This window comes from Patella vulgata, chromosome 3 (assembly GCF_932274485.2).
Source record: "Patella vulgata chromosome 3, xgPatVulg1.2, whole genome shotgun sequence".
NCBI lineage: Eukaryota > Metazoa > Mollusca > Gastropoda > Patellidae > Patella > Patella vulgata.
The window spans coordinates 21666252-21691850 of record NC_065881.2 but is presented as its reverse complement, the minus strand read 5'-3'; the positions used below and the strand labels follow the sequence as shown (position 1 = coordinate 21691850).

General features: G+C 34.4%; 1 protein-coding gene across 1 annotated transcript; it reads left to right on the top strand.

Moving 5' to 3' along the window:
- LOC126814996 (uncharacterized) lies at positions 1–23329 on the top strand. Its single transcript, XM_050540502.2, has 19 exons — positions 1–148; positions 795–906; positions 1346–4673; positions 4922–4996; positions 6157–6276; positions 7068–7171; positions 7984–8089; positions 8512–8594; positions 8822–8979; positions 9722–10378; positions 11568–12107; positions 12257–12297; positions 12853–12921; positions 13386–15094; positions 16081–16352; positions 17656–17833; positions 18132–18201; positions 20093–20192; positions 21243–23329. The coding sequence occupies exons 1-19, from the start codon at positions 32–34 to the stop codon at positions 21285–21287; spliced, it is 7884 nt and encodes a 2627-aa protein (XP_050396459.1). The 5' UTR covers positions 1–31; the 3' UTR covers positions 21288–23329.
- The last annotated feature ends 2270 nt before the right edge of the window (positions 23330–25599 follow it).

Here is a 25599-nt window from a genome sequence, read left to right as displayed (position 1 = left end):
CTGTCAAGCAATCACACAGGTTGACAGAGTGATGGACATTAAAAGAGAAACTCAGACACAAAATTTAAATGTGCCTGAAAGAAGTTTAATTGTGAATGAACAAAGTAATACACCAAAGAAAGTTAACTTTGATAATAATACAACGCAAGTAAGTATAAGTCTCGTAAGGTTTACTAACGTCAGTGTTTACTAAATTGGACGTAGAGTGTAGATCAATCAAAAGACTGCATGGCAAATGTGCATGTAGCAATTTTTCAATTGTCATTACATGTATGATTATGATGCATCTAGCTTTTGTAATATTACATGTATGCCTGATTGTGGGCTTTATGAGTCAAGGTATGGTATATAAATGCAGCAAATAGTGGATACATGTAGTTTCATCTTAATTTTATTCCACACTACATATACTTCACATTTATTGTACTTGATTATTATTGTCTTTTCAAAGGTATTATCAAAATGTAGAATTAATTAAAGGCCCAATATTCCACTTTATGTAAAAGGCAAATACAGATTTTTAGACCATATGCAATAGAAGGTAGTCTTATTAAAAAAGATATTGGTCCAAAAATTATTCAAATCAATCAGTTGTTTCGTACATGTACATGTAAGCCATCAAAAGTTCATATTGCTTTCTATTGTTTTCATACTGCCATCTTTTTTTCCTCCAAACTTGTTAGCTGATTACTGAACAGTACATGAGCTCAAAATAATTTAGATTACTACACTGTAGGTATATGTACCTATCATTTGATTATGGTCTCATTAATGATGTTTTTCATATTATATAGTTTGAAGCCTTAGTAGAGGATAATACTTTAGATATGGATTCTACTCTAGTTTCATCATTAAGTTGTAACCATGATGACAATAATACAGAAGTCGAAACAGAGGAATCACCAGGTAAATTTACTATTTTATTTAACAAGTTCCCAAAACAGGTTACATGTACATATAAGCTAAAAGAATATATCAGTCTTGAACCTCTGGTTGCTGTCAATTTAATAATAACAGAAAACAAAATACATGTACAAGAAATGAATGCAACTTTGATGTCGGTGAACGTAACTGCATGGAAATTAGGTTGTGACCTATCATACCTGACTCTTTTTTGAAGTGGGTATCTTTTTGTAGTCTTCACATGTAGTGATTTATTAGATTATGCATACGATATTCTTAGATTATCACTGACATTGAAATAGGGTTGAAATGATCATTAAAGGAGAGTGTTTTAAAATATATTTTCAATTCTATTTTTCAGATTATCACTGACATTGAAATAGGGTTGAAATGATCATTAAAGGAGAGTGTTTTAAAATATATTTTCAATTCTATTTTTCAGATGTTTCTCCATCAGCAGATCAAACTGAAACAAAAACCAATCTGAATTATGAAGAAATCCAGCAAGCCATCATGGAAATATCCAGTGAATTTATCTCTGGTAATTTATCCGGCGGAAATCTTATGGATGAGGATAGCGATAGCTCTCATTTATCTTCAGATTTAGAGAGTCGCCGATTAAAATCAAGTGTAGCTAAATATCCAGAAAATGCTTCTGGTTTATCTGATAATGATTGGAATCCGTACACAACAGAATCAGACTCTAATCTGACACCGCGAATGGAACCCCAAGCAAAGAAAATTACAGAAATAGCAGAAATTGACACGGAATCTGAGGTAGTCAAAGAGCAACACTTTAATGGAAAAGAATCAGATATCTCTTCCTTTTCTCCTCAACTTTCAAGTTCAAAATTCACAAACAACGAAAATTCAGAAGATAAACCTACGCCACCCTTTATGGAAACTGTTAAAGAAGAAACAAAATCAGAAATTTCAAACTTCTCTCCAGCACTAACAAGCTCCAGAGCACAGTCATTAAAGCATGATCCAGTGTCCTCATATTTTCCAGCATCAACCTCATGTACATCAAGTCTCACGAAATCAAGTAGCACTAATTCAACACCTAATAACGTAACAAATAAATCATCTTCTTCCATTATTGAATTTTCGCCATTGTTATCCAGTACTGTTTTAAATTCAACGAACATGCAGCAGCAAGCTAATAGATTTAACATTACTCTGAGTGATGTTTCTGAAGCTACGGAGCATGATTCAACATCTTTTAAGGAGTTGAAGGAAGTTGAAGCCTCAACTGTTTTGTCAGACAAGCCAGCTGAAATCGTTAATAATACTGCTAACCTGGTTAATGGACATGTCTCTCCCAAGACTCTGCTGTTTGAGGATGATATTAATGACAAAGCTGCTACAGTCAATAAGGATGATAGGAGCAATACTCCACCTCCAGCTAAAGTTACACCTGAAGTTCAACCTGAAAAAGAAGATGCTGAAGAAAATCATATTGCTTCTTCCAGCACAGATTCTATTGATGGTCCACCATGTTTAGAGGGATCTGTATCAAATCTAATTGTGGATAAGACTACAACAAACAATGAAGAGAAACTAGAAGTTGATCAAAAGAAACAGGAAAAGCCAATAACAGCTTCTTCATCAAATACTTTAATGATAAAGGAGATTCTCTCATCAAAGACACCAGTGGATTTGAAGAGTACGGATCAAATACGTGAAGATGCCAACAGGCTTCTAGAGAATAATTTAAAATCTTTCCAAAATTCAGACTTAAATCTACAAACTACGAAGTCTCTTCCAGGGAACACAACGAAAACAAACTTAAATACTTCATATTCCAAATCCATGGATGATCTTACAAAAGAGGATGCATCTGAGAAGATCGATGGAAAAAAGTTTGCCTCAACAGATAATTTAGACATGATTAGAATATCACGCACAGATCCAAACTTTTTAGCTGATGTTGGAGAATATTTGGCTACCTTCCCATACCAAAGTTCAAGTCATGACACAGCATCCAAAACAAAACCAGTGCCTTCAAATAGAACATCTTTTGGATCCTATACACAAAGCTCCCACACACATGGTTATTCTCATTCTTCTGGAGACAGATTTTCAAATGGCAGCTCAAAAGTTTCTGATCTAGGCAACCTTCTATCAGAACCAGACAGAGTTGAACCCCAAACCAGACTTTCTAATGGAACAGGGAGGTTTACCTCAATATTTGGACAGAAGTTTGTAGCAGGTGCTGAAGCACGAGACCAGCTTGAAAGCAAAGACTCCTCTCTTGGGAAGCAAGAAAACACTGGAAGTAGAGACAAAGAGACATCCTACCAATCTGGTAGTTTGCAATCGAAAGTAGAAGGTATTTTATCGAGCACTGCTTACCTAGAACAGATGAAGAAAGATAATCCTATTATTGGTCACAACATCTCAATTTCTCCACAAAATAGTCCCGAAAAACCAATGGACTATAAGAAGATTCAATTGGATTTACTTCAAATACAAAAAAGTTTGACCAGTAATAAAATTTCAGATCTATCCATCAAATCATCATTTGATTCTGGCTGTAGTTTCAGTAATCAGAATACTACACAACATCCAGAGAGTAACACATCAACAGAAACTAAAACTAATTCCTTAGCTGAAGTTTCGAAAGATCCTCAGCATTCTTCAGATGCTGAGAGTACTGATATAGTTCCAAGCACTACTAGCTCAACTCCAGAAAAAACTAAGAAATTAATGTGGGATTATGCTGCCGATATTGGTTATGATGATACAGGCCTTTTCATTGGTAGAAACAGCGGTGGAAGTATGGAACAGCCAATTTTATCTGGTAATGTAGATTTATCTGGGTCGAGATTAAGTCAAATGCGAACTTCTGTATTTTCTATTAACCAAAGAAGATCTGATAACCAAGCATTCGTCAATTGTGATCAAGTTGATAAAAATGCATCCCATAGAACAAGATACTGTTCTGAAGGGGAAGAGACAAGAACTTCCTCCAGCAGTGGACATGTTGATGGTGATGTATCTGATAAGACTGAAAGTGAGGTGACATTAACGGAACAAGATATTGATGAACCAACGAGAGATGGAATGGAAATCAACAACATTAACATTCTACAAACAATAAACCAGAAACACAATGTGGATAATTTAATCGAGGCCTTGAGAGCTCAACGTCAAGCTGTGGAGGAGAGATACAGGACCACCGGCAGATATTTCTCAGGTCAGCCACATCCAAACCAGTCAGAAACACAGCATGCACCTGCTGAGACCCGAGGATTAGCCAATCAAGTTCAAAGTATTTTAAAGAAAGACAACCCATCAACACAAGCTGACGGCTATCTAAATGATGTTTTCAATCAAGAAAAAGATTTAAGAGAGAAGATATTCCGAAGAGTTTGTTCAGATTCGAGTTTCTCTGATACATCTTTAGGTCTTGATGACTCTTCACGGAGCTTCACAATAGCTATGGATACAGTTCGACGAAGATTAGATTTGTCAAATATCCCGGTAACTGACACCCAACAAAAGCCACTGGTTCCACGTCTTGATTTAAAGGGTAAAATGTCTGCCCCATGTAATGCTGAGTCGGCTTTGACCTCCCACAGCATCGATTACAGAACACCAAAGAAACATGTGATACAGTGTTATCCAGTTTATGGTTATCAGAAAGATCAACAAAACCAGCCTCAAAATAAATATGAGACACGGCCAATCCGTGAGGGCCCTGTAGTAAGATCAGATGACCCCAGGGATATGTGGCCACAATCAGGACAAGTTACTAATGTGACCAGGTAAGTTTGTTTTTCATATTTTTGTTTTTCTTGAACATTTGATCAAAATATGCGGATGAATACAGTTATAATCCAAAGAGAAATTTGCTATACTATTTTACAGGATTGGTTGTGTAGACTGAAAGATATTTTATGGTATTGGTAATAGAAATGTTTATAATGATTATTTATACAATGTTGTCTGCTAAAATCTGCGATAGACAGAATCTAACATTTCATGTGTTTAATTTTTTTTTTTTTTTTTACAGAGGATTTGAATCAATGGGGGATTCTAATTTTGCTGACAAGACAAATGTCACGGATTCACAGTTTACATCCTTAAGGTAGGTACATGTAGTTTAACTGTAATATTAGTTGTAAAAATAAGCTGTAAAATAGGGTAGTTTTTGGAATCTTTCTGTTTCTTGAATTAAATACCAGTAGTTACATAATAATAAGTGCATGATGACCACACTATACGCAAACAAAACCGATAAGATACACCTGCGAACAAGACACAAAATATCAAATCAAGTGAATGAATCTGGGGACCAGCCGTAAGTGTCCAGTGTGCTCTGCATTCACGGGCCTGTAATGATACTGGTATCACTCAAAATGTAAAACAAAGCAGTGATTTACAAGAAAGATGCAATAATGCTACCAGTTTTGACGGTGGCTGTCTCCTTAATTATGTTTCTTGATGTCGATATTCTGACATTGGTAATAACATATGAGTAGTGCCAACTGTTATATTGTTATTTACCTTCTTATTTGTTATATATTTACAAATGATTTACAAGATTTATTAATTTTGGATGCAAACCATGTCTTAGTTAGTATGAATAGAAAAGTCCGAAAGAAAATAATTATTTTGACTTATTCTCACACACCTGTCAATGAATTACAAGTTTTATTAGTCTTGGGGGGGTTGGATGGCCGAATGGTTAGTATGTGCGCGCTGTATCATAAGGTCTGTCATTGAGTCAGCTGGCGAGGTTTTGATTCCCCGGTTGTATTTGACAAGAAGTAGGGTCGTCTGTCCAACCTCATGGTTTTTCTACGGGTCCTCCAGTTTACTCCCACTGCTAAAGACCCCTACGCACAAGCAAATTATTGAAATGAAATTAAACCATGTGTTTGTCCCGAAATGACCTAGTTTGTTTCGAGTAGACGTTTTAAACCCCATCTCTCTCTCTCTCTCTCTCTCTTTTTATTAGTCTTGGATGCAAACCATGTTTTAGTATGAATAGGAGAGCCAGAAAATAATCATTTTCCGTCCTGGTTTGGGCTGAGGAAGTTCCTCAGGATTTTCCAGCCTAGTTTCCACTTGTCAGTGGTGCAGGATGGAGAGGACCTAGCAAGGAAAAGTGTCTGGATGTTCGGATGAGATAGTAAACTGAGGTCCCTGTATACCATTCGCAGCCCATTAAGATCCCCTGACAGTTGGAATTCAAAATAAAAACAGGCCATATTTAATGAAATATGTTAAAATGTCTAATTACAGAACTCAAACATCCTTAACAACTGTAACTAGTGAAAAGAGCCAATCAGATATATTATCTGAATCAGGTGCAGAAACAAGCCTTTCAACAACAGATCGACGCTCAGCTTCTTCTCCAACAAGGTAAAATGCAAATATTTTTTAGGATTTTCAATTAATATCACAAATATTTATGAATTCTCCCAGCTTATCTTGTCATGTTGTCTGTCTAGCATATCTGAAATTTATTTAAGATGCTTCGGATCATTGTACAATGGACAGTTTAGCACCCAGGTTGAATGGAACTTCAAAGTTACAGACTTTTTTTCTGCATCTTATTGATACATTATGCAAGATTTAGATAAAGAGCTAGCCATTCTTACTATAATAGTTTGAACATAGATAATGATAATGCAAAATGTATATATTGAAAGTTTCATTTTAATTACTCTATTGCGAGCGAAAATATTAGCCTTAGTTTGAAGGTTTGACAAGATGTGTGTATTAATTGCAACCACCGTATTGGTTGTTCGTAGGTAAGCCTCGCTCCATCTTAAATTAAGTCAAAATATGGCGGAAACCGTTCTAATCTACTTAATATCGGCATCAAGACTTGATCGTGTTAATAAATATCTAATTAATAGTTTATATAACATTTCAGGCCTAAAGAAAGACCTGCAAATAGGAAGATTTACCTCTTGCATGTTATATATGTTTAAGTTAAATCAGTAACCAATGGACAATCTTATTCTTAGTCTTATTGTTTGATTAAGTTAAAAAAAAAACCTCAGGATACAACATGGACTAAACTCGAAGTAGTCAGAATGTTCCATGTTTGTATTAAATTCGACACTGACTAAAGTTTAACTAAATTAGTAAGATGTTTGTAACTGCATGTTATTGTATGTATTAAACTTCTATTTATTTCCTAACAGAGAAAGAGGCAAGAGTTCCCCAGATTGGGAATTCCGACACCCTGAAATACCAGACCTTGGTGGACCTGTAAATTCTAGAAGGACAGCAGTATATTCCACTACAGGTATTGAATAGAACTGAGTTTTATATTATGGTTTCTTAAACACAGAGGGTCTGGTAAGGAACTGGGTCTAATCATTCGGATGGGACAAAATCTGAGGTCCTGTGTACATCTCGGCGTGCACTTAAAAGAACCCTTGACTCTTTTTTACAATTTATGAGCTGTTTGAGTGTTATTTACATGTAGTAATTGAACTGGATATACATGTATACACAGGATATAATTTAGTGGAACACAATTACTATTTATTTCTAGGATTCTCTAGTCTTTATCAAGCAAATAATACAATCAGATTACATGCCATTAATGAGACTGGTTGAAAGGATATAAAAACAATAGACTACATTAATTGATGTATTTCTCCTAGAGCTGTGTTATTAAGTAGATTTCATTATTTATAGCAACAGATAAAACCATTAAAGATTTATTGTCTTATTTTGTCTGTCATGCATTCTTAAATCTATTAATCAATCTCAGACTTCATTAATTAAGCACTCTACTAACTTAATTAATCCCTGATTAAGTTTTAAACAATTAATGGTTTTATAAACAATGGGTTTAGAAATTTTTGTTGACAAAATAGGTTATTTTGTTCTTGGTTACTAAATCTACCATAGTATTAGAATTACTGTTCTGTGGTTTTTTAAATCTTGTCTCGTCATTTGATAGAGGTTTTTAAAGTTTAAATAAGTATGGTAGGTCATGGTACATCTCCTTGTTAGTTAAATATCTAAAATAAAGTATACTTAAAACTTTACCCTTTTTTTTCAAGAAGTATTTTTGAAAAAAATGTTATTTTTATATAATTGTTTCAGATAAAGAAGATATAAAAGAGAGACAATCACCAGTTTCACCTCGTTATACATCTCAAGATTCTGATTCTAGTGGAATTAAATCGAAGTCTAGATTTAGACCTTACAGGTATAGTTGTTGATACAGTTTTATTTACATCAACCTATCTCACAAACAATTTTAATCTTTATTCTTTTACATTTCTATTCTCTAATAGTAAGTGCAGGGAGACTGCACCACACATTTCTATTAACTAATACTAATTGCAGGGGGACTGCACCACACATTTCAATTATCTGATAGTAAGTGCAGGGAGACTGCACCACACATTTCTATTAACTAATACTAATTGCAGGGGGACTGCACCACACATTTCAATTATCTGATAGTAAGTGCAGGGGGACTGCACCACACATTTCTATTATCTAAGTATTTTTGTATTTTATTTAAAAATATATTTTTTGCTTTCCTCCTACTTGTTAGTATAGTCTTAAAGTGTGTTAAGTGAATTTTTTATCCTATCTATATCACACAATAACTTTACATTACAGGGCTTCAAGTGGTCATCCATTTATAGAAAGTGATACAGCATCTATAGCAGACAGTATAACAACTGTCGAAAGTACACATACAGGTAAATATATTATAAAACATGGCCATACTTAATAATATGACAAGATCTACAATTCTCATCACACCACAATCATCAGCGGAGTTGTGAGAATATCAGGCACTCACTTGGAATTCTGAATGTTCAGTTGAAGAAACTTGTTTCAGAAAAATGAAAATTGTCCAAAGAAATTGTGGAAAAATGATATAAATCTAATTTTGTGTAACATTTATGAAATTGTTTTATTTTAGGTTCTGATGATGCACAGGGACCTGAATTACCCAGGGCAGTTTTAGGGTCGCGACCTGATCCTAAACAGCAGAGTGGAATCTATTCTAAACAAACACATCAGATGTCTACTTTAGTTACAGAACCAGCTTTATCAACTATAGAGGAAAAATCTGTTACTGTGAGTAATTATTATTCTGTGGGGAATGAAGTCAAGGGGATGGATACAGAATTAGGCATTGTTCATCCGTTTTTTCCAGTTTTGTCTTGGAGCATTTTTCAGGAATGCTAATATCAGAATTAGCAAATGCTGGGGAGGAAATGCAATGAAATGAAATGAAATGAAATGGGGTTTAACGTCCTACTGTCTGCTCCTAAACTGGGCTAACGAAGACAGGCATACGCCATACAGTGTGCTATGAGGGATATTTTTCCCGGGCAGCGGCGCTACGGCTTACTCGTCTATCAAATTCCTACTGCCAAAGGAATCTTTAACGTGCATGCCAGTGTGTACACGGGACCTCGGTTTTTTGTCACATCCGAACGACTAGACAGCTGTCCTTGTCAGGCCTTCCGTCCTGCCTCACTGACAAGGGGAAACCACGCCAGAAAATCTGGATGAACTTTCTCGGCCAATGTAGGGATTGAACACCCGACCTCCAGGCTAGCAAGCCCCTAACTCAATGGTTCTATTTAGACTAGTGCTTTTATTTTCATGCAGTGTTATATTTTCTAATTTTACATCTATTATCTCGTCAAGCCAGCTGTGTTGATCTCCACAACTTGACAAGGCTTGCTAGAAACCACAGGGTTGTTCTAGACATATTCGAACTTGTTTTAATAGTGAATTATAAAACATGTTTTTAAACAACATTTCTCTTTCTCTGTTTATTTTGTAAGATAAGTTATTGTATTTTTAACAGGATGAGAAGTCAGTCGAGAGTATGAAGAGTTCTGGTAGTGATCAGTCTTTACCTAGAAAACCTGACGATCGTCAGCAGATAGACAGTGGTCTGTATACTTTATCTCATGGTGGACATACAATCAGCCATCCAGTAGACAGTGGACTATACACATTACCACAAGATAGTCGAACAATAAACCAACAAGCAGATAGCGGAATACACACTTTTCCTCAAGGAACTCATACTCTAAATCAACAACTCAATAGTGGTCTGTATCAAGTTCCTCAAGCAGGTCGCCCTGTAGATCAGCAAGATGATAGTGGATCGTACACAGTGCCCAAGGGAGGTCGTACAATAGACCAGCATGGAGATAGTAGACTGTACACTGTTTCACAAGGAGGTCGCTCTACAGGCCAGCAAGCAGACAGTGGGGTATACTCATTGCCTCAAGGAGGTCGTACCATAAACCAACAAACCCTACCCCAAGGAAATGAAATGGAAGAAGGAGTCTACTCATCTCTAGAAGGTCTTATTTATGATAATGAGCCTGATTGTGATGATGTATATTCATCATTACAAGATGATAGTCGTAATATCGATCAACAACTAGTAGATGAAAATGATTATTTAATACCACAAGTTAAACATAAAACAGATTCTCCATCTCAAGAACAGGTGTGTTACTTTAACAATATAAAAGAATAACCATAATTGTTTAACTATTTGAAATTCTTATGTAAGTGTTACTTTTACAATGTAAAAGAATAACCATAATTGTTTAACTATTTGAAATTCTTATGTAATGTAAGTTATATTGAGTGTTTAAGAAAGAGTAAGCCTAACAGTCTTCATATCCTACAGCAGTGGTTATGACCATTATCAGGCTGTACTGTTGTAAATTGGTGGTTTTTATCACTTATGATTTCCATATTAACTTTCTCTAGAACACAGACTGTCATGTGTTAAATGACCTGATGTAGCCTCCTCCATATTTCTGGGGGGGGGGGGGGATGGCCGAATGGTTAGCACGCGCGTGCTGTATCATACTTTCTGTCATTGAGTCAACTGGCGGGGTTTCGACTCCCTGGTTGTACGTGACAAGGAGTAGGGTCACCTGTCCAACCTCGTGGGTTTTCGCCGGGTCCTCCGGTTTCCTCCCACTGCTAAAGACCCCTACGCGCAAGCGAATTATTGAAATAAAAAAATTAAACCATATGTTAGTCCCAAAATGACCTAGTTTGTGTCCAGTGGACATTAAACTCCATTTCTCTCTCTCTCTCTCTCTCTCTCTCTCTCTCCGCAATATTTTAATTCCCAAATGAATTATACATGTCCAAAAAGCTTAATGGATATAAATTGTATTGACTATCTTGATTAGTCTACAAGTGAACCTAGTAAACCAATGAAAACAACTTGTCCATAATTGCTATGCAATGATCAGTGAGCTGCTAGTTCTTGTCCCCATTGCTTTGATAATACAACCAGCCTTGTGCATTATGCCAGTCACTGTGTTAAGGAATAAGGTCACTGTCCTAAATTGGTGGGTTCTCTCAGGGTTCACCAGGTTCCTACTGCTGCTTTAGAACCCGGTGCAGAAAACTGGGATGTTAAAACCCATTTCATTATATTTCTAATGTCATACAAACAAAAAATAAATGAAATTGAAATTTATAATATGCCCCTCCCAAAATAGTGTAGTTAATTAAAATTTTCTGATTATGAAAATTAAATTACTTGACTAATAAATTTTCGGCAAGGTTTCATGATTGCAATACACAAGAAAAGATCATTTTTCAAAATGATTATAGAAAAAAGGTATTCTATGGTGTCCTATATTAACATTAACTTTTTTTTTAATATTCAGAGATCTGCAAAGAGAAATCTGTTTGAATCAAATGACCAATATAGACAATCAATGGAACCTTTATCTCCACAAGTTTATGAAGATGTCTCAGATTTCAAAAAGACACATGAGGCTATGGTGCAGGATGTTCGCAATCAGAGAATTATGGGTAATAATCCCCCAGAATATTCCCCTGGAAGACATCAAAAAAGAGAATCTGGAAGACGTTCACCTTTTGATGACCTTTATAAACCTCCTCCAGCTCAAACCCATTTCCAGAGTCAAAGGTCAAATTCTCCATATTTTGAAGAAATGCAATTTGAATCAAATGGTCATCAATTTGATTCAGCCAAGTCAAAAAAGGAAACAGAGATTGGCTATCCAGGACGTGTCTCACCATCAGGTGCCAGAAGTCCAACACAGGTTGTCTCCCGTGATAGAGGGCAGTACAGAGACGTGGATCAACAAAGATTGATGGAAGAGAGAGAAAGTAGACAAAATGGCCGAACTGTGTCCCCAATTGCCATGGATACCAGAAACTCACCGGTGTCCTATATTCAGGTAACAGTCTTTAAGGATTACTTTGTTTACATTATTATGCTCAAAATGGCTTTGTCGAGATTATTTATTATTGTCATTTAGGATTATATTTATAAAATCCTTCCTTGTTGATGGTGTTTTTGAAAACGTTTTTATAAATTTTTTTTCAGAATGAGAAACCTGACTACACTGGATCTAGACTTCCTAATGAGTAAGATATTATTAGCCAGTTCTGATACTGTATTTAATTAATGTGTTTATGATAAATCACAGGTGTAGAACCATATTGTTTGACCGGATGTTTTGGTTGGCCCAGTGTATTTTTAAAAGCCTGTTAATTGTTGAATCTTAATATAAATGTGGGATTAATGTTTTTCTGCACTAATGATGACAAAGGCCATACAGTGTGGTATGAGGAAAATTTTACCTGGTCAGTGACGCTATGGCCTATTCTTTAATGTGCTGCAAATAGTATATATGTTTTTTTCGCACGTGAGGAACTTTCTCTGCCAACTCTGGGATCAAATCCTGGATCTCTGGGTTAGTGAGCCAGCACCATACATGTACTCATTGATCCACCATAGCTCTTGAAACTAAACAGATTGAACACACTATTATATTGTCGCTTGGTGCAGAAAAGTAGGACATTAAACCCCCTTTCAAATCATTCCTATTACATTGTATGTTGCAACTTATCTGTTTCTCTAGGTAAATGTTTATTTCTTTTAAGAGTGGACAATAAATTAATTTATTTTTATTTTTTTAGTACAAATGATGAAATTATCATGAAACCTACAAAGAGAACAGAAAGAAGAAAACATTCAGAAAGGAAGAGGTAAATAGAGTTTGATTTATTCTTTGGTGTTTCTGTAAATTAAATATTAATGTCTTCAAAAATGCCTAGTGTAGTACTAGTATAAGTTACAATTAAAAAATTGCAGTTGGTCTTATATTTAGGTCAGTTTAATTCACATTCAAATTACTATCCTCTATATATATGAACATGTACCAAATATCCCCTTTATTGTTATAATTTGAATTATACTACTTTAGTAGGCAAAAAACGATCATAAATGAAAATGTTACACTAAAAGAAGTATTATGAAATGGTGAAAATGAACCAAGTTGTGATCTATGCCATGCAGGGCTTTTGTTTCCAGTCTTGATGATAGTGAAATCGAGAGTCTGAAGTACTTTATTTTCAGTGGCCGTGGTTTGCAAGTTCTATTAGCCTTATGTTATCTTTTCGAAATAGATAATAAATTATTTAATTCTATCAAATTTGCTTCTTTATTTCAGACCCCAGTATGGTCACGATTCGACATCTGAAGAAGAATATCTACGTGGTATAGATCGAACGCCTCATAACCTCCGTGCTCAACGTTTACGACAAGCTCTAGAACAAGAAATAGCTCAAACACATCCACAAGATCTGCCAGCAGTGTGGCAAAGATTTTCTGAGATTATGCCGTCGGAAGCTGAGAGTCAAGTTAATCCTTTACAATCTGAAATATATGCCAGTCTAGTGACACATCCCACAAAGCAGTTAATCAGCCAGTATTTTAACGAACGGGAGAATTCACGACAAATTTTGGAAGATCGTTTAGCGGAAGAACGAGAGTATCGTCATCGTCAGGCTCTTAATCGTCCGAAGAAAATGAGTTCTTCAGAAGACCAATTAAATTCAGCGAATTTTGAACAAATAAATGCAAGTTATGCAGAAATCTTGGAAGCTCTTGCAGCAGAGAGAGCAAAAAGACTTCATAGAGAGACAAAGGCAAAGTCTCACTCTCGATCTTCTCAGAAACAAAAGCATGAAAAACATTCCAAGACTTCAAAACGTTCCTCGCAGCACTCAACAGAAAATTTGGAAACCTTATATGCTATCCCTGAAGATCAGAGTAACGATACGCTAGCAGCAACTAGTAACAGCCAGTCACAAGACAGTCGAGATTTGAGCGTGTCAGATCCTATGTCAACGCTGAAGAGTAAAATTCGACGCCAGAGAGATAAAATAGAAAAGGAGAGACGTCGGGAATTGAAACGAATGGAGAAGTTATGGAAGTTAGAGCAACTGCTAAAGGCCAAGAAAAGTGGTTTAATTGGTAATTTTGTTCTGGCTAATAACATGAATTCAATATCATCCACATCGACTGCTGCATCTTTCTCGGAATCTCCAGAACTGCTCAGCGGTGAATCTACCTTAACGTTGTCAGCTCACTCTGGGGATATTTCGGAAGACATTTCGACAACAGTTAAAGATAGTAGCTATGAAGCACATCGAGTGAAATTAAATCGCAGCAAACAGAAAAATGCAGAGGAACAATATGAAGCTGCCTTACGATATCTTCTTAGTTCTGGTTCCTCTGCAACTCTGACAGACGGTGAAGATTCCCCAAGTTGGCTGATCAAGGAAGAGAAAAAAAGAAGAAAAATGGAGAAGGCGAGATCGCCAAAAGATAAAGCGAAAGAAAAGCCTGTTAAACTGAAAGAAAAAGGACGAAAGATTGTAGAAACCAGACCAAAAAATCACAGTTCTCCATACCGTGTTAAAGATCGTAAACAGAAATCTCCCAAAAAGCCAGAATCCTTTGAAATTTCTCCAGTTAAATGGGATCGTGAGTCTACTAGAATGTCCTCACCACACAAATCATCGCGAAGTGCCTCATTATTACATAGTTTAGCTAGAGATATATCACCAGTCAAATCATCGTCCAAATCAGCTCGCAGATCACGAGATCCGTCCAATAAATATCATGAAGAATCACATCGAGCACGCAGCATCTCTCCAGACAGACACCATAGGAGCAGAGGTGTACAGACGTCACCGAAAATGAGATCAAGGTCATGTTCACCAACTTATGGAGACCTTCAGATTATTTCTGTTCCCGTGTTAAAGAAGGGTAAACATGGAACCCGGGCTGTTTTTATGCCGAGAATGTACAGTTCTGATATGAGAGAAAATATTCCACCAAAAAGAATTAAGAAGAGAGAAAAACCCAAACCACGTAAGTATTTTGTAAAGATAAATGCTCTGTATACAATTTTAACCCTCCTCACTGGACATTCTTACCCATGTTATGGTTCCGGTGAACGTTATCAATGCCTGCTAGATTGACAAAAATAGCTTATATAAGAACCATGATCTTGGTCCATATGGTAAAGGCTAATAATATGCTAAATTATGAATTTCTTTAAAGTGATTACAAAGCATTTTAATAATTTAAGGGCATTGAGCAGTCTAAAATGCACATTTTAAAGATTTAAGGGCATTGAGCAGTCTCTAAAATGCACATTTTAAAGCTAGCACTGTAAGTTTTGTTCATAAGTATTTTAAAATCTTTATTGATTATTTACCTTCAAACAAGATTTTGTGATTTCTGGTAAAGTCTTTACTGGTAAAAAGTAAATATTTACATCAGTGCACTACTCTGCTACTCTCAAAATCATTTTATGCATCCAAAAATGGTAGTCTTCGACCATCAAAAAATGAAATTCAGCCATGTTCCAGTCACGATAGATAGTAGACCTTGGAGGGAATTCTTTCTGATGTCATATATAGACGTCAATGATCCAGTGTGAAACTGCTGCTGGAGGCAGCCATGATTGTTTACTGCGGATGGTGTGAACGATGTATACAAGGTCATAATTTATTCAAGAACTGATCTAGATCAGGATAACCTTCTTGTTTGCTATAAATAGTTTTTTTCTTTCCACTTTTCTCTCCATTATTACACAACAAACGGTCATACTGTTTTGTGTCCTCTGGGTTATTTTACACATGGAACAAGTGTGCAAAGTCTTAATAAGATTGGTGTTGAAAAGTTTGTGGGTATCTTATACTACTCAACACACTTAAGAACCTGAATTTAAAACAATATGTAAATATATAGTTGTATTTTGATTTTACCATCCATCCTGTTCATTTATTCCCTGATAAGATCTCACTTTTTTTCATTCATATTTATAAATATTCTTTATATTTCTATTATAGCTGTGTCATGGTATATACCATTAGCAGAGGAGAAGAGGAACCCTCCAAACCCACTTCAAGAGAGACCACCAGAAACACAGATCTTAGATCAACGCAGAACTAGAGGAGAGTGGGGTATGAACAACGATCAATTAAAATCACCAGGTTGGACAATAGACACTAGAGTTGATAGACAGGAAAGGCTGGATAGACAAGATAAGCAAGATAGACTGGAACAACCAGTTGATAATGATATGGAATTGCTACCACTGAAGACATGTATGACATTACAGGTACACATTTATTGAAAGTAATTAATTTAGGGAATATTTTTTATCAAGCAACATATGTACAAGATGTGTTTTATAGTTTAATTATAGTTTAACCCTTTCAATGCTAGACATAAATCCACTGCCTGTGCTAGACCCTTTTTTGAGGAAAAAAGGGGGGTTGGAACTGAATGCCAATTAGTACTTATGGAAGCTTTTATGAAAAATCTTTTTGTCTGGGATGGACATGAGGTTGGGCTAAGAGGAAAAAATAGAATTTTGGAAATTTGCATAATAATGAAGTCACGTGACATCATGGCGGCCATTTTGATTTCTCATTTCTCACTAAAGCTAACACGAAAACGATTTTTTCTCCATGAAATACTTATGAGATATTGTTTTTTTCACTGGATTTTGATAAAGATAAAAAAAATGAACAAAAATATCAATAGCAGCCATGAGCAATGCCACCACGAACACGCGCATCACGTCTCCCGCTGCCATGACCACGTGCGGATTGCAATACCTTGTTTTTACTTTCACTTTCATCCCCAAGTCCCATATTATTATTATTATTGTTCGATTTATATAGCGCTTCATTACACGTGAAGTGTTTCTAAGCGCATATTACAAACATATACTTCAAACACACAAAAACAATCAAAATCAGGAGAACATAATTAAACACAGCTGCCTGTTAGGCGCTATTATTCAAAGGTATCATTATCAATATAGTCAGTCAATAGATCTACACGTTCGGGACTCGGGAATTGCCTACGTCTTTTACGATCCAGCAGGCCAGCATTATTATCAACATCAGAATTATTGTCAGAATCTACTGCAGACACAGGGCTATCGTGTTCACATTGGGCTTGTTCATCATGCACGGGAGACATAGCTAGCCATGGGCGGAACGTCGTGCAACAAATCACACACTTCATAATACCAATCACTGTCCTGACTACTATCATTATCAAGTAACTGGAAACGAATTATGTGTATCACCCGCCTCGAAATTGTCCACGTGTTGGTCAGCAAGACGTCATTCACGACTTCGTCGGGAGTGCATCGTCTACGTTGTCACTATGCACTCCGCCATTTTACGGTTTGCCGCTTTGAAACACGTGGAAATATGTTCTAGTGTATAGAAAATACAATAGATGGCACTTGCAGTTACGGTACTAATTTTAGCGAGGGCTTTACTGAGTACACGGAAATACCGGGTACTCGTATTTTACCGACATTTTATAATGAAAGGGTTAAAGATTGACAAATAAAAGGAAGATCAGAAAAATCTTATTCCTGAATGATCTCATTTGCATTTCAGGATGCTCTTTTGTTAAATAAGAAAGATTTTATATCACAATCCCGTGAAAGACAGAAGAGAATAGCTCTAGCTTCTGAACATAGACAGATGCAGGATTATCTTGAAGCTGAAAGAGATCGTATATTTGGTGATAGAAAAAGAAAGGGAAGACAAATAGAATATCCATCTGGATATAAAGGTTTGTAGTATTTAATAGTTTTAATTTATAAAACTAATCGCCACAAACACAATAATCTTTGTTTACATTTTCATTGGTAACAAATAGTAAATTATTCACTCTGCGCACGTCTCATCTTGAGAAGTGGAATCATGTGGTTCTTCTTGTGAATTTTGAGAGATTGAACATATTTAAAGTAGCTATTGAGACTATTTCTTGTCATTTTTATGTTTATTTTGTGTATTGAAACACATTTTTATCAACAGATATGTTGTTTGTAAATTTGTCTGTAAAATGTTTCTTTTCTTTCTTTTTTCAGCTGAGACACTTTATAAATTCCCAAAAAAGAAACTGTTTACAAAGCAAGAAATGAAAGCTATAACCCATAGGTATAAACATTCTTTCAAAATACATATTCTAAAAAACAATTTGAGTGTATCAAAAATATTAATATTTAAAGTACAATGAATAAATGAGACGTATTATTAGTTGTTTTGAAAGAATACAAATGGGGTTTAACTCAAGGGTGCTACTTCGCCCGTATATTCTATACGTCTGACTCGATTATGCCCAATCAGACATCAAGATATGGTGAATCATATTCAAAATTCCGAAATATATTGACTTTACTGAGTGTATAATAGGCTGGATTAATTAGGAAATTAAGTGATCAACCCATTTATCGTGTTATATTACTTATACCGTCTATACACCTACCTTGATTAACTACTTAATCTACCTTGATTAGTTGACTCAATCCTTTGTCAGCCTATTCATCAATCCAATCCTGAATAGATGTTGATGCTTCTCGTTTGCCAAACTATTTATCAAGCCGATAAGAATGATTAAAACTTAAAGTAGCTAAGTCTCTAACTCAATATCATCAAAAATCTTCAACATTGAAAACATGAATTATTTGTCAATTCAAATCAACATTTGTCTTGTGAACTTACAGGGAAAAGATGGGTTTCTGATATCCAATATTCAAGACAAAATAAACATTTTACCATTGGTACACGAATCGTGTACCATAATGCGTTTCAGCGCCATTTGGAACAAGGGACTCAAAGAACGAGGCTAGACATATTCCACAAGTCATGTCAAATGGTGACACTATATTCTTATCTGGAGAGCATGTGCAATAAATATGATCGGTGTAGACTGGAATAACCAGACGCTAAAGATTGTCATTCAATTGAGACTTTGGCGCATTTCGCCGAACATAACTAATTAGAAATCACAGTAAAAACAGGAACGATTGAATGTAAATCAGTTTATATACATTCATATTACATTATTATATGCGTAGCGACCCATTTGTGTCAATTTCTAGGTCCCAAATATTAGCGATTTAGCTCCTTTAATAGTAAAATGGTTGATTTTGGCGCGAAATAGCTGTAAAAGGTCACATACATCAATAGCAGATAATGATAATACGCATAAGTTGGCTATGCCTTTTTACAAGTGATTAAACTACCAATGTAATTTTAAAATACTATTTTATAAAGAAGAAAACGATGTTTAGATATCATGAACTATTCTTATCACGAACGTTTTGATTTCGTTTTCGATTGTACAAAAGAAGGCAGGTAATTTTTGAGGAATATTTTTGACGTGAACTTGGAAGCTGGTACGAATTTAATATGAAAAATAGCGAGTACCACCTCATTTTTTGTACTAACTATTCATAAACATTATTCAGAACATGATTTTCTACATAACATAAGAAATATTTCTAGTTAAGTCCAATAAAGTGAATGGAAGCTTATTGACCTTATTTCCTGAAGCGGACAACAACTACTGGTGACCTAATTCTGAACTCTGTAAGCTCCAACTAAACACGTTCCATGTGCAAAATCTTGAAATAGCATCCCTGGTTTAACTTCTCATCAACTCAATACTTTGGTCATTTTAAGACTAACACAAAGTTATTTTTCTATCGTTATGTATAAATGCTGGGAAGAAATCTTTTGCCAGGACAGTGGCATTTCTACCAACTCATCATCATATTTAAGTTGTCAAGGGTACTTGGACTTACATTCCAGTGAGTACATTGCTGAACCTTTGTTTCTTGTCACATCTGAATGACAGGGCAACAATTTGCTTTACTGCTCGACTGCCCATTATTACATCACTATATCTAGTGCATCAAGGGTTTGGTACTGGCTTACAGTAGTTGTGTCATAGTTCTGATCAATTTGAAAAAGTAAAGTAATAATGATGTCTTTCATGTGGGTCAGAGAAGATTGACATATTTTATGAATAATATATATTTTGTAGGTTGTATCGTCGTTTACCAGAAGTAAAGTATCGTGAACTAACGGAGAAGAGACGACAACAATATAAACTCAATAGATTACGAGCCATGGTATTTAATAGAGTAAGTATCAACTATTATATCCCACTCAATGATTTAGTTCATGTTTAGTAGATGTTTCTCTTTAACAAATGTTTTAATGCCAGATAAATTATTTCTGGTCCAATTGTAATTCTGTCTTAAGTCTGCATACTGCCATGCCCAGGATAAGCCTGATCACGGCTTTAATGATAAAAATTGCAAGAAAAGCATTACAAGAAATCTTTCTGGTAGTTATTAATCAGTAGAGACTGGTAGTTATTTAATTTGTAGAGATTAGTAGTACGTTAATCAGTAGAGACTGGTATTTAGATAATCAGTAGATATTAGCAATTCATTAATCAATCGAGACTGGTAGTTAATTAATCGGTAGAGACTGGTAGTTAATTAATAAGTAGAGACTGGTAGTTATTAATCAGTATATACTGGTAGTTATTTAATTTGTAGAGATTAGTAGTACGTTAATCAGTAGAGACTGGTATTTAGATAATCAGTAGATATTAGCAATTCATTAATCAATCGAGACTGGTAGTTAATTAATCGGTAGAGACTGGTATTTAATTAATCAGTAGAGACTGGTAGTTAGTTAATCTGTAGAGATAAGTAGTCGTTAATCAGTAGAGACTGGTAGTTAGATAATCAGTAGACATTAGCAGTTCATTAATCAATTGAGACTGGTAGTTAATTAATCGGTAGAGACTGGTAGTTAATTAATCATTAGAATCTGGTAGTTAGTTAATCAGTAGAGACTGATAGGTAGTTAATCAGTACAGTCTGGTAGTTAATTAATCAGTAGAGACTGGTAGTTAGTTAATCAGTACAGGCTGGTAATTAATCAGGATTTGTTTGAAATAATTTTCATTTCCCTGTATGAAAGGATGTTTGTGTCACATGTGTCTTTTTATCTCTCTGTCTGTCTTTCTGTATAAATTTCGTTTCAACACAATAACTTTAGTTTGCAATTATATATAACTTTCAAATATAACTAATGACTTAATTGCCCTGGTTCAGGTCATACAGCTTTTTGAAATATTCTCCATTTTGTTTTTTACAATTTTTTTTTGTAAATTTCAGAAAGTACAGAATAATGTATTACGTCGAGCTGGCATTATAGCATAAAGTCTGATGATGTCCACCATAAAAACAAGTAATAAATAAATATTAAAATATATTCAAGGAAAGAATAACAGCATTTTAAACAAGACCTATACATATGACCCTAATGGCAGCAGGTCAAATATTGCATCGTTTATTATCTTATATCTTTATACTCATTATTAAAAGGAGAAGTGCTAGTTCCTAAGGCAATCCACAGATTCTAAATCACATGTGAAAGTGAAAGTAGAGAAGAATCAATTGACTTGTGTATGGTCTAGCTCTTTTCTGATATACAACTGTAAAAATATTTATTAATGTGTGAAATACTACATTTATTCCAATGCACCTCATATATTATCCAAAGTTATAAAATATATAAACCTATACAACAATCTCTCTTAGTTCAATCAGATCTGTAATAATTATAATCAGTGATACCTTAGTTGACTGAAAGCTTATCTTCTCTGAAATTGTCCAGCTTCAAGCCTGTCAATAATTAATAGCTGACTCAATCCAGGTGTTGCTTTTCTGTGTATAATTAATTATTGGCGATTCCACATGTGCCATTAATTATTTACAAACTAATAGAGATTGTACTGATTGATGTTTCTACATTGGTAATGTAGGTATGTACCACCAGTGCCTTAAATGTTTCAATATAAAAGAATTATAACCCTAAATTATCTATGAATCCATCCCCATATATAAACCTTGTTTGAATATTTTTGATATTGCACCATGATTGATATTTACTTATAATCCGTGATCTTTGTTCTGTATATTCCATTATTTATGATTTATGTTGATTAATGTCGACTGATCTTTGAGTTAAGTCTATTTTAGAAATTGAGAACCTGCATTAGTTGGCTTATTTTAGAAATAGAGAACCTGTGTTAGTTTACAGAGGTGAAGGAAAAGTTTTATAAACAAATCTGATATATTAACAGTACAACTTGCTATTTGCATGGTGCCTAACCTTCTGATATATTAACAGTACTTGCTATTTTAAAGGTGCCTAACTTTTGACCACAGATTTTGCAGATATTGATAGCTGCTATCTTCAAGGTGCCTAACTTTTGACCACAGATTATGTAGATATAGATAGCCAGTAGATAAACATAATATATATACTATACAGTACAATAAAAAGGATGATCGATAATAGTTGATGTAATTGTATATAAGTTTATAGGTCTTCACGTAGGGTATAGCATAGGTGTATCATATGATACACATTTACTATTTGCCAGCTTCAAAATACTAAACTTTGATATTGTTATATAATATGAATCCATTATTGTAAATATTCTACATTAAGTAGCTATTACTAGAAAATATTTTATTGATGTTTTATTATCAGTTGATATTCATACATGGCAATTATTATTTATTTCTTCCGCTGAATATTAATCAACAGCTAAATAAGATCCATAGCAAAATTAAAAAATATATTTTAGGGGTACACATTAAATCCTTAGAACCAATTAGCCTCATCTTGATTTCAGTAAATAAAGAAATATTTGGTTAATTTCATGACATTTCATTTAATATATTGTATCTTGGTAGTAATATTGTGTAATCAAACTGTAGCTGTGATATTAGTTATATACTAGTCTATATATATTATTAATAATAAAATTCACATGGATGTAATACAAGAACTCTCTGATCTCATTCTTCACTTTTCTTTTATTTACTTGATTAGTCCTAGTTCTTCACTGGAATCTCAATCTAAATCAAAGGTTGAATTGTTAAGGGTTAAGAAAATAATTCCCCTACGGAGATTGCCTTTCACTATTATGCAAAAATATTTAAACTTGCAAGGTTTAAAAGATTGCATATATATAACTTTTCTGTAGAAACATAGTAAATATATTTCATTTTGTAACTGTTAAAGCTAGAAATGATCTATATAGTAGATATTACACCTAGTTAGTCCCATGCCAATATTGTAGATATTATAGCTTTATTTATTCTTTTTCTTTTGAAGTTAGTTAAATGAAATATTTTTGTTTATTAACTGTAAGTTGTATATTAATCATTAAATACACTGAAAAAATTGATTTGATTTGTTATGAGTTACGTGGTCTTTTTATGAGCTTACAGTGAACCATTTATGAAGACTCTTCAGGTTGAAGTTCTTGACATGTTTTTTTAATAGGCCCAAATTTAAGTTTCACATTGGAATATATTGTTGTCTCGCTGTCTACAATTCTGGTAAATTCTCAACAGGTCAGAATTTTTGAGATTTTTATAACTTGCTGGGATTGTTCAACTAGTTAGGGATGCCTATCAGATTTCTGAGGCTCACAGAGTTACTCCCCTTGTCACCAAAACCATGTAATTGCTTGGGAAGTCGAGAATTTTTTAGATTTTTTTTCCAGTGTGATTGTTGGGCTAATAATGAGGAACCCTACTTTTAAAATCAGCTCACCCATCAACTTTATGTGGGGTTAAGTGTCTGTGTATGAGAACTTAAAAGCCACCCACCAAAAAGCTGTATAATTTTTGCCTGGCAGTGCCGTTTTAATTTGCAGATTGTTCATAGTTTAATGAAGGAAAAACCTATCCATATTCAGAACTTATCTGTCACATATTGTGCAACCCTTTTCTTTCTTCCATACAATTGTGGCACCAAATTTAGGCCTAGCTTGGGAGCTAGACATTGGCTCGCTAGCCTGGATGATTCGGATTCTCAGAGAGAGTCCCTCTGGATTTTCCGGCACGGTTTTCCCATTGTTAGTGGTGCAGGACAGAAGGCCTGACAAGGACAACTGTCTAGTCATTCGGATAGGGCAGTAAACCGAGGTCCCATGTACACTTTGGCATACATGTAAAAAAATCCCTTGGCAGTTGTAATACAATATACAAGTAGGCTGTAGCACCTCTGTCCAGGCAAAGTTTTCTTCATAGCACATTGTACAGTGTATGCCCATTTTCCTTAGCCCAGTCGGAGCAAAACACTAGGATATTAAACCCCATTTAATTAGGTCTAGCTTAGATGACAGGCCTGTGATCACCACGACCCCCTTTACGAGAACAGCTGGGATTTTTAAATTCTGTCCATCACTTGCTGGGGCTAAATGCTTCTTGTGCAAAGGACAAGGATAATGGGTTATGTGCTTTGGATGACCTGCACAAAGCCCTTATCACATTTTAATTTTATACCAACAAAGTCTAGAAATTCGTAATATAGAATAAAAAAAAAAAGACAAGTAGTACATAGAAAATGTTTATCACTTCTTCCTTTATTTGCACCTTATTCACACCATTTTGCATACCCTAATAATATATTATGTAAATTTATGTGCATAACTGATTGAACAAATTTATTCACAAATCTTCTCATATCAAATACAAATTTTAATATATATCGACTAGTATTGAAATATCTGATATAAATGACAGAGAATATGAGTTTATATACCATACAACAAGTATGTTATAAACACCATATTAGTGAGACTTACCTCCTTGTATTATATTCAATAATTCATACAAAAAGATAAAGCACCAAATCAATCAGTTTTAAAACAAAAAAATTGATTTAAAAATCTAAGCTCTCTTGATAAATCATCCTTTTTTTTTACTTCATTAAAATAGTCCAGCTTACAGAGTTTTAAATAAAATGGTGTCTCTATCAAACTTTAATACAACAAATATTTAAGGATTCACATAGAATTTGACAATTGCTCAAATGGTTGCATTTTTATTGACCTGGAGAATAAGATTTATTAATCATGTTCAAATTATTATAAAACATTTAAACAACATCAAGCGATTAATCAATTCAAGCACCCATAAAATAATCTCATTAACATCATTAATATTAATTTATGCAAACAATAACAATGAAATTATGAATAATTATGTAAATCTATTTATACATGTTACATTATGTGAGCAATACTTTTCATAATTTTGTATTAGTGTAAATTAGCATAAAGCCACTGACCATCATTTGAATCCCTTACAAACTATAATATTGAGAAAGTTGGATCTATAAATGGAATATTAATCTAAAAATGGACAAATTCCGTTTAGTATTTACATTTATGATGAATTCAAATTTTGCAACATTTTGTAAACAAGCCAGCGTCACCTATAATCATCATGTGGAATCTTTTGATGGCCCTCTTAGCCTGGAGGTTATCTACTGTTGATATTTTGATTTTGTTTTCTTAATTAAATGATAAATAATCAATTTGAGTATATTTTAGTCTTGATTAAACATACATTATGCAAGAGCTAAATCTGCCAATTGCAGGTCTTTCTTTAGGCCTGAAATGTTATATATAACCTATTAATTATACATTAATTAATGTAAAAATTG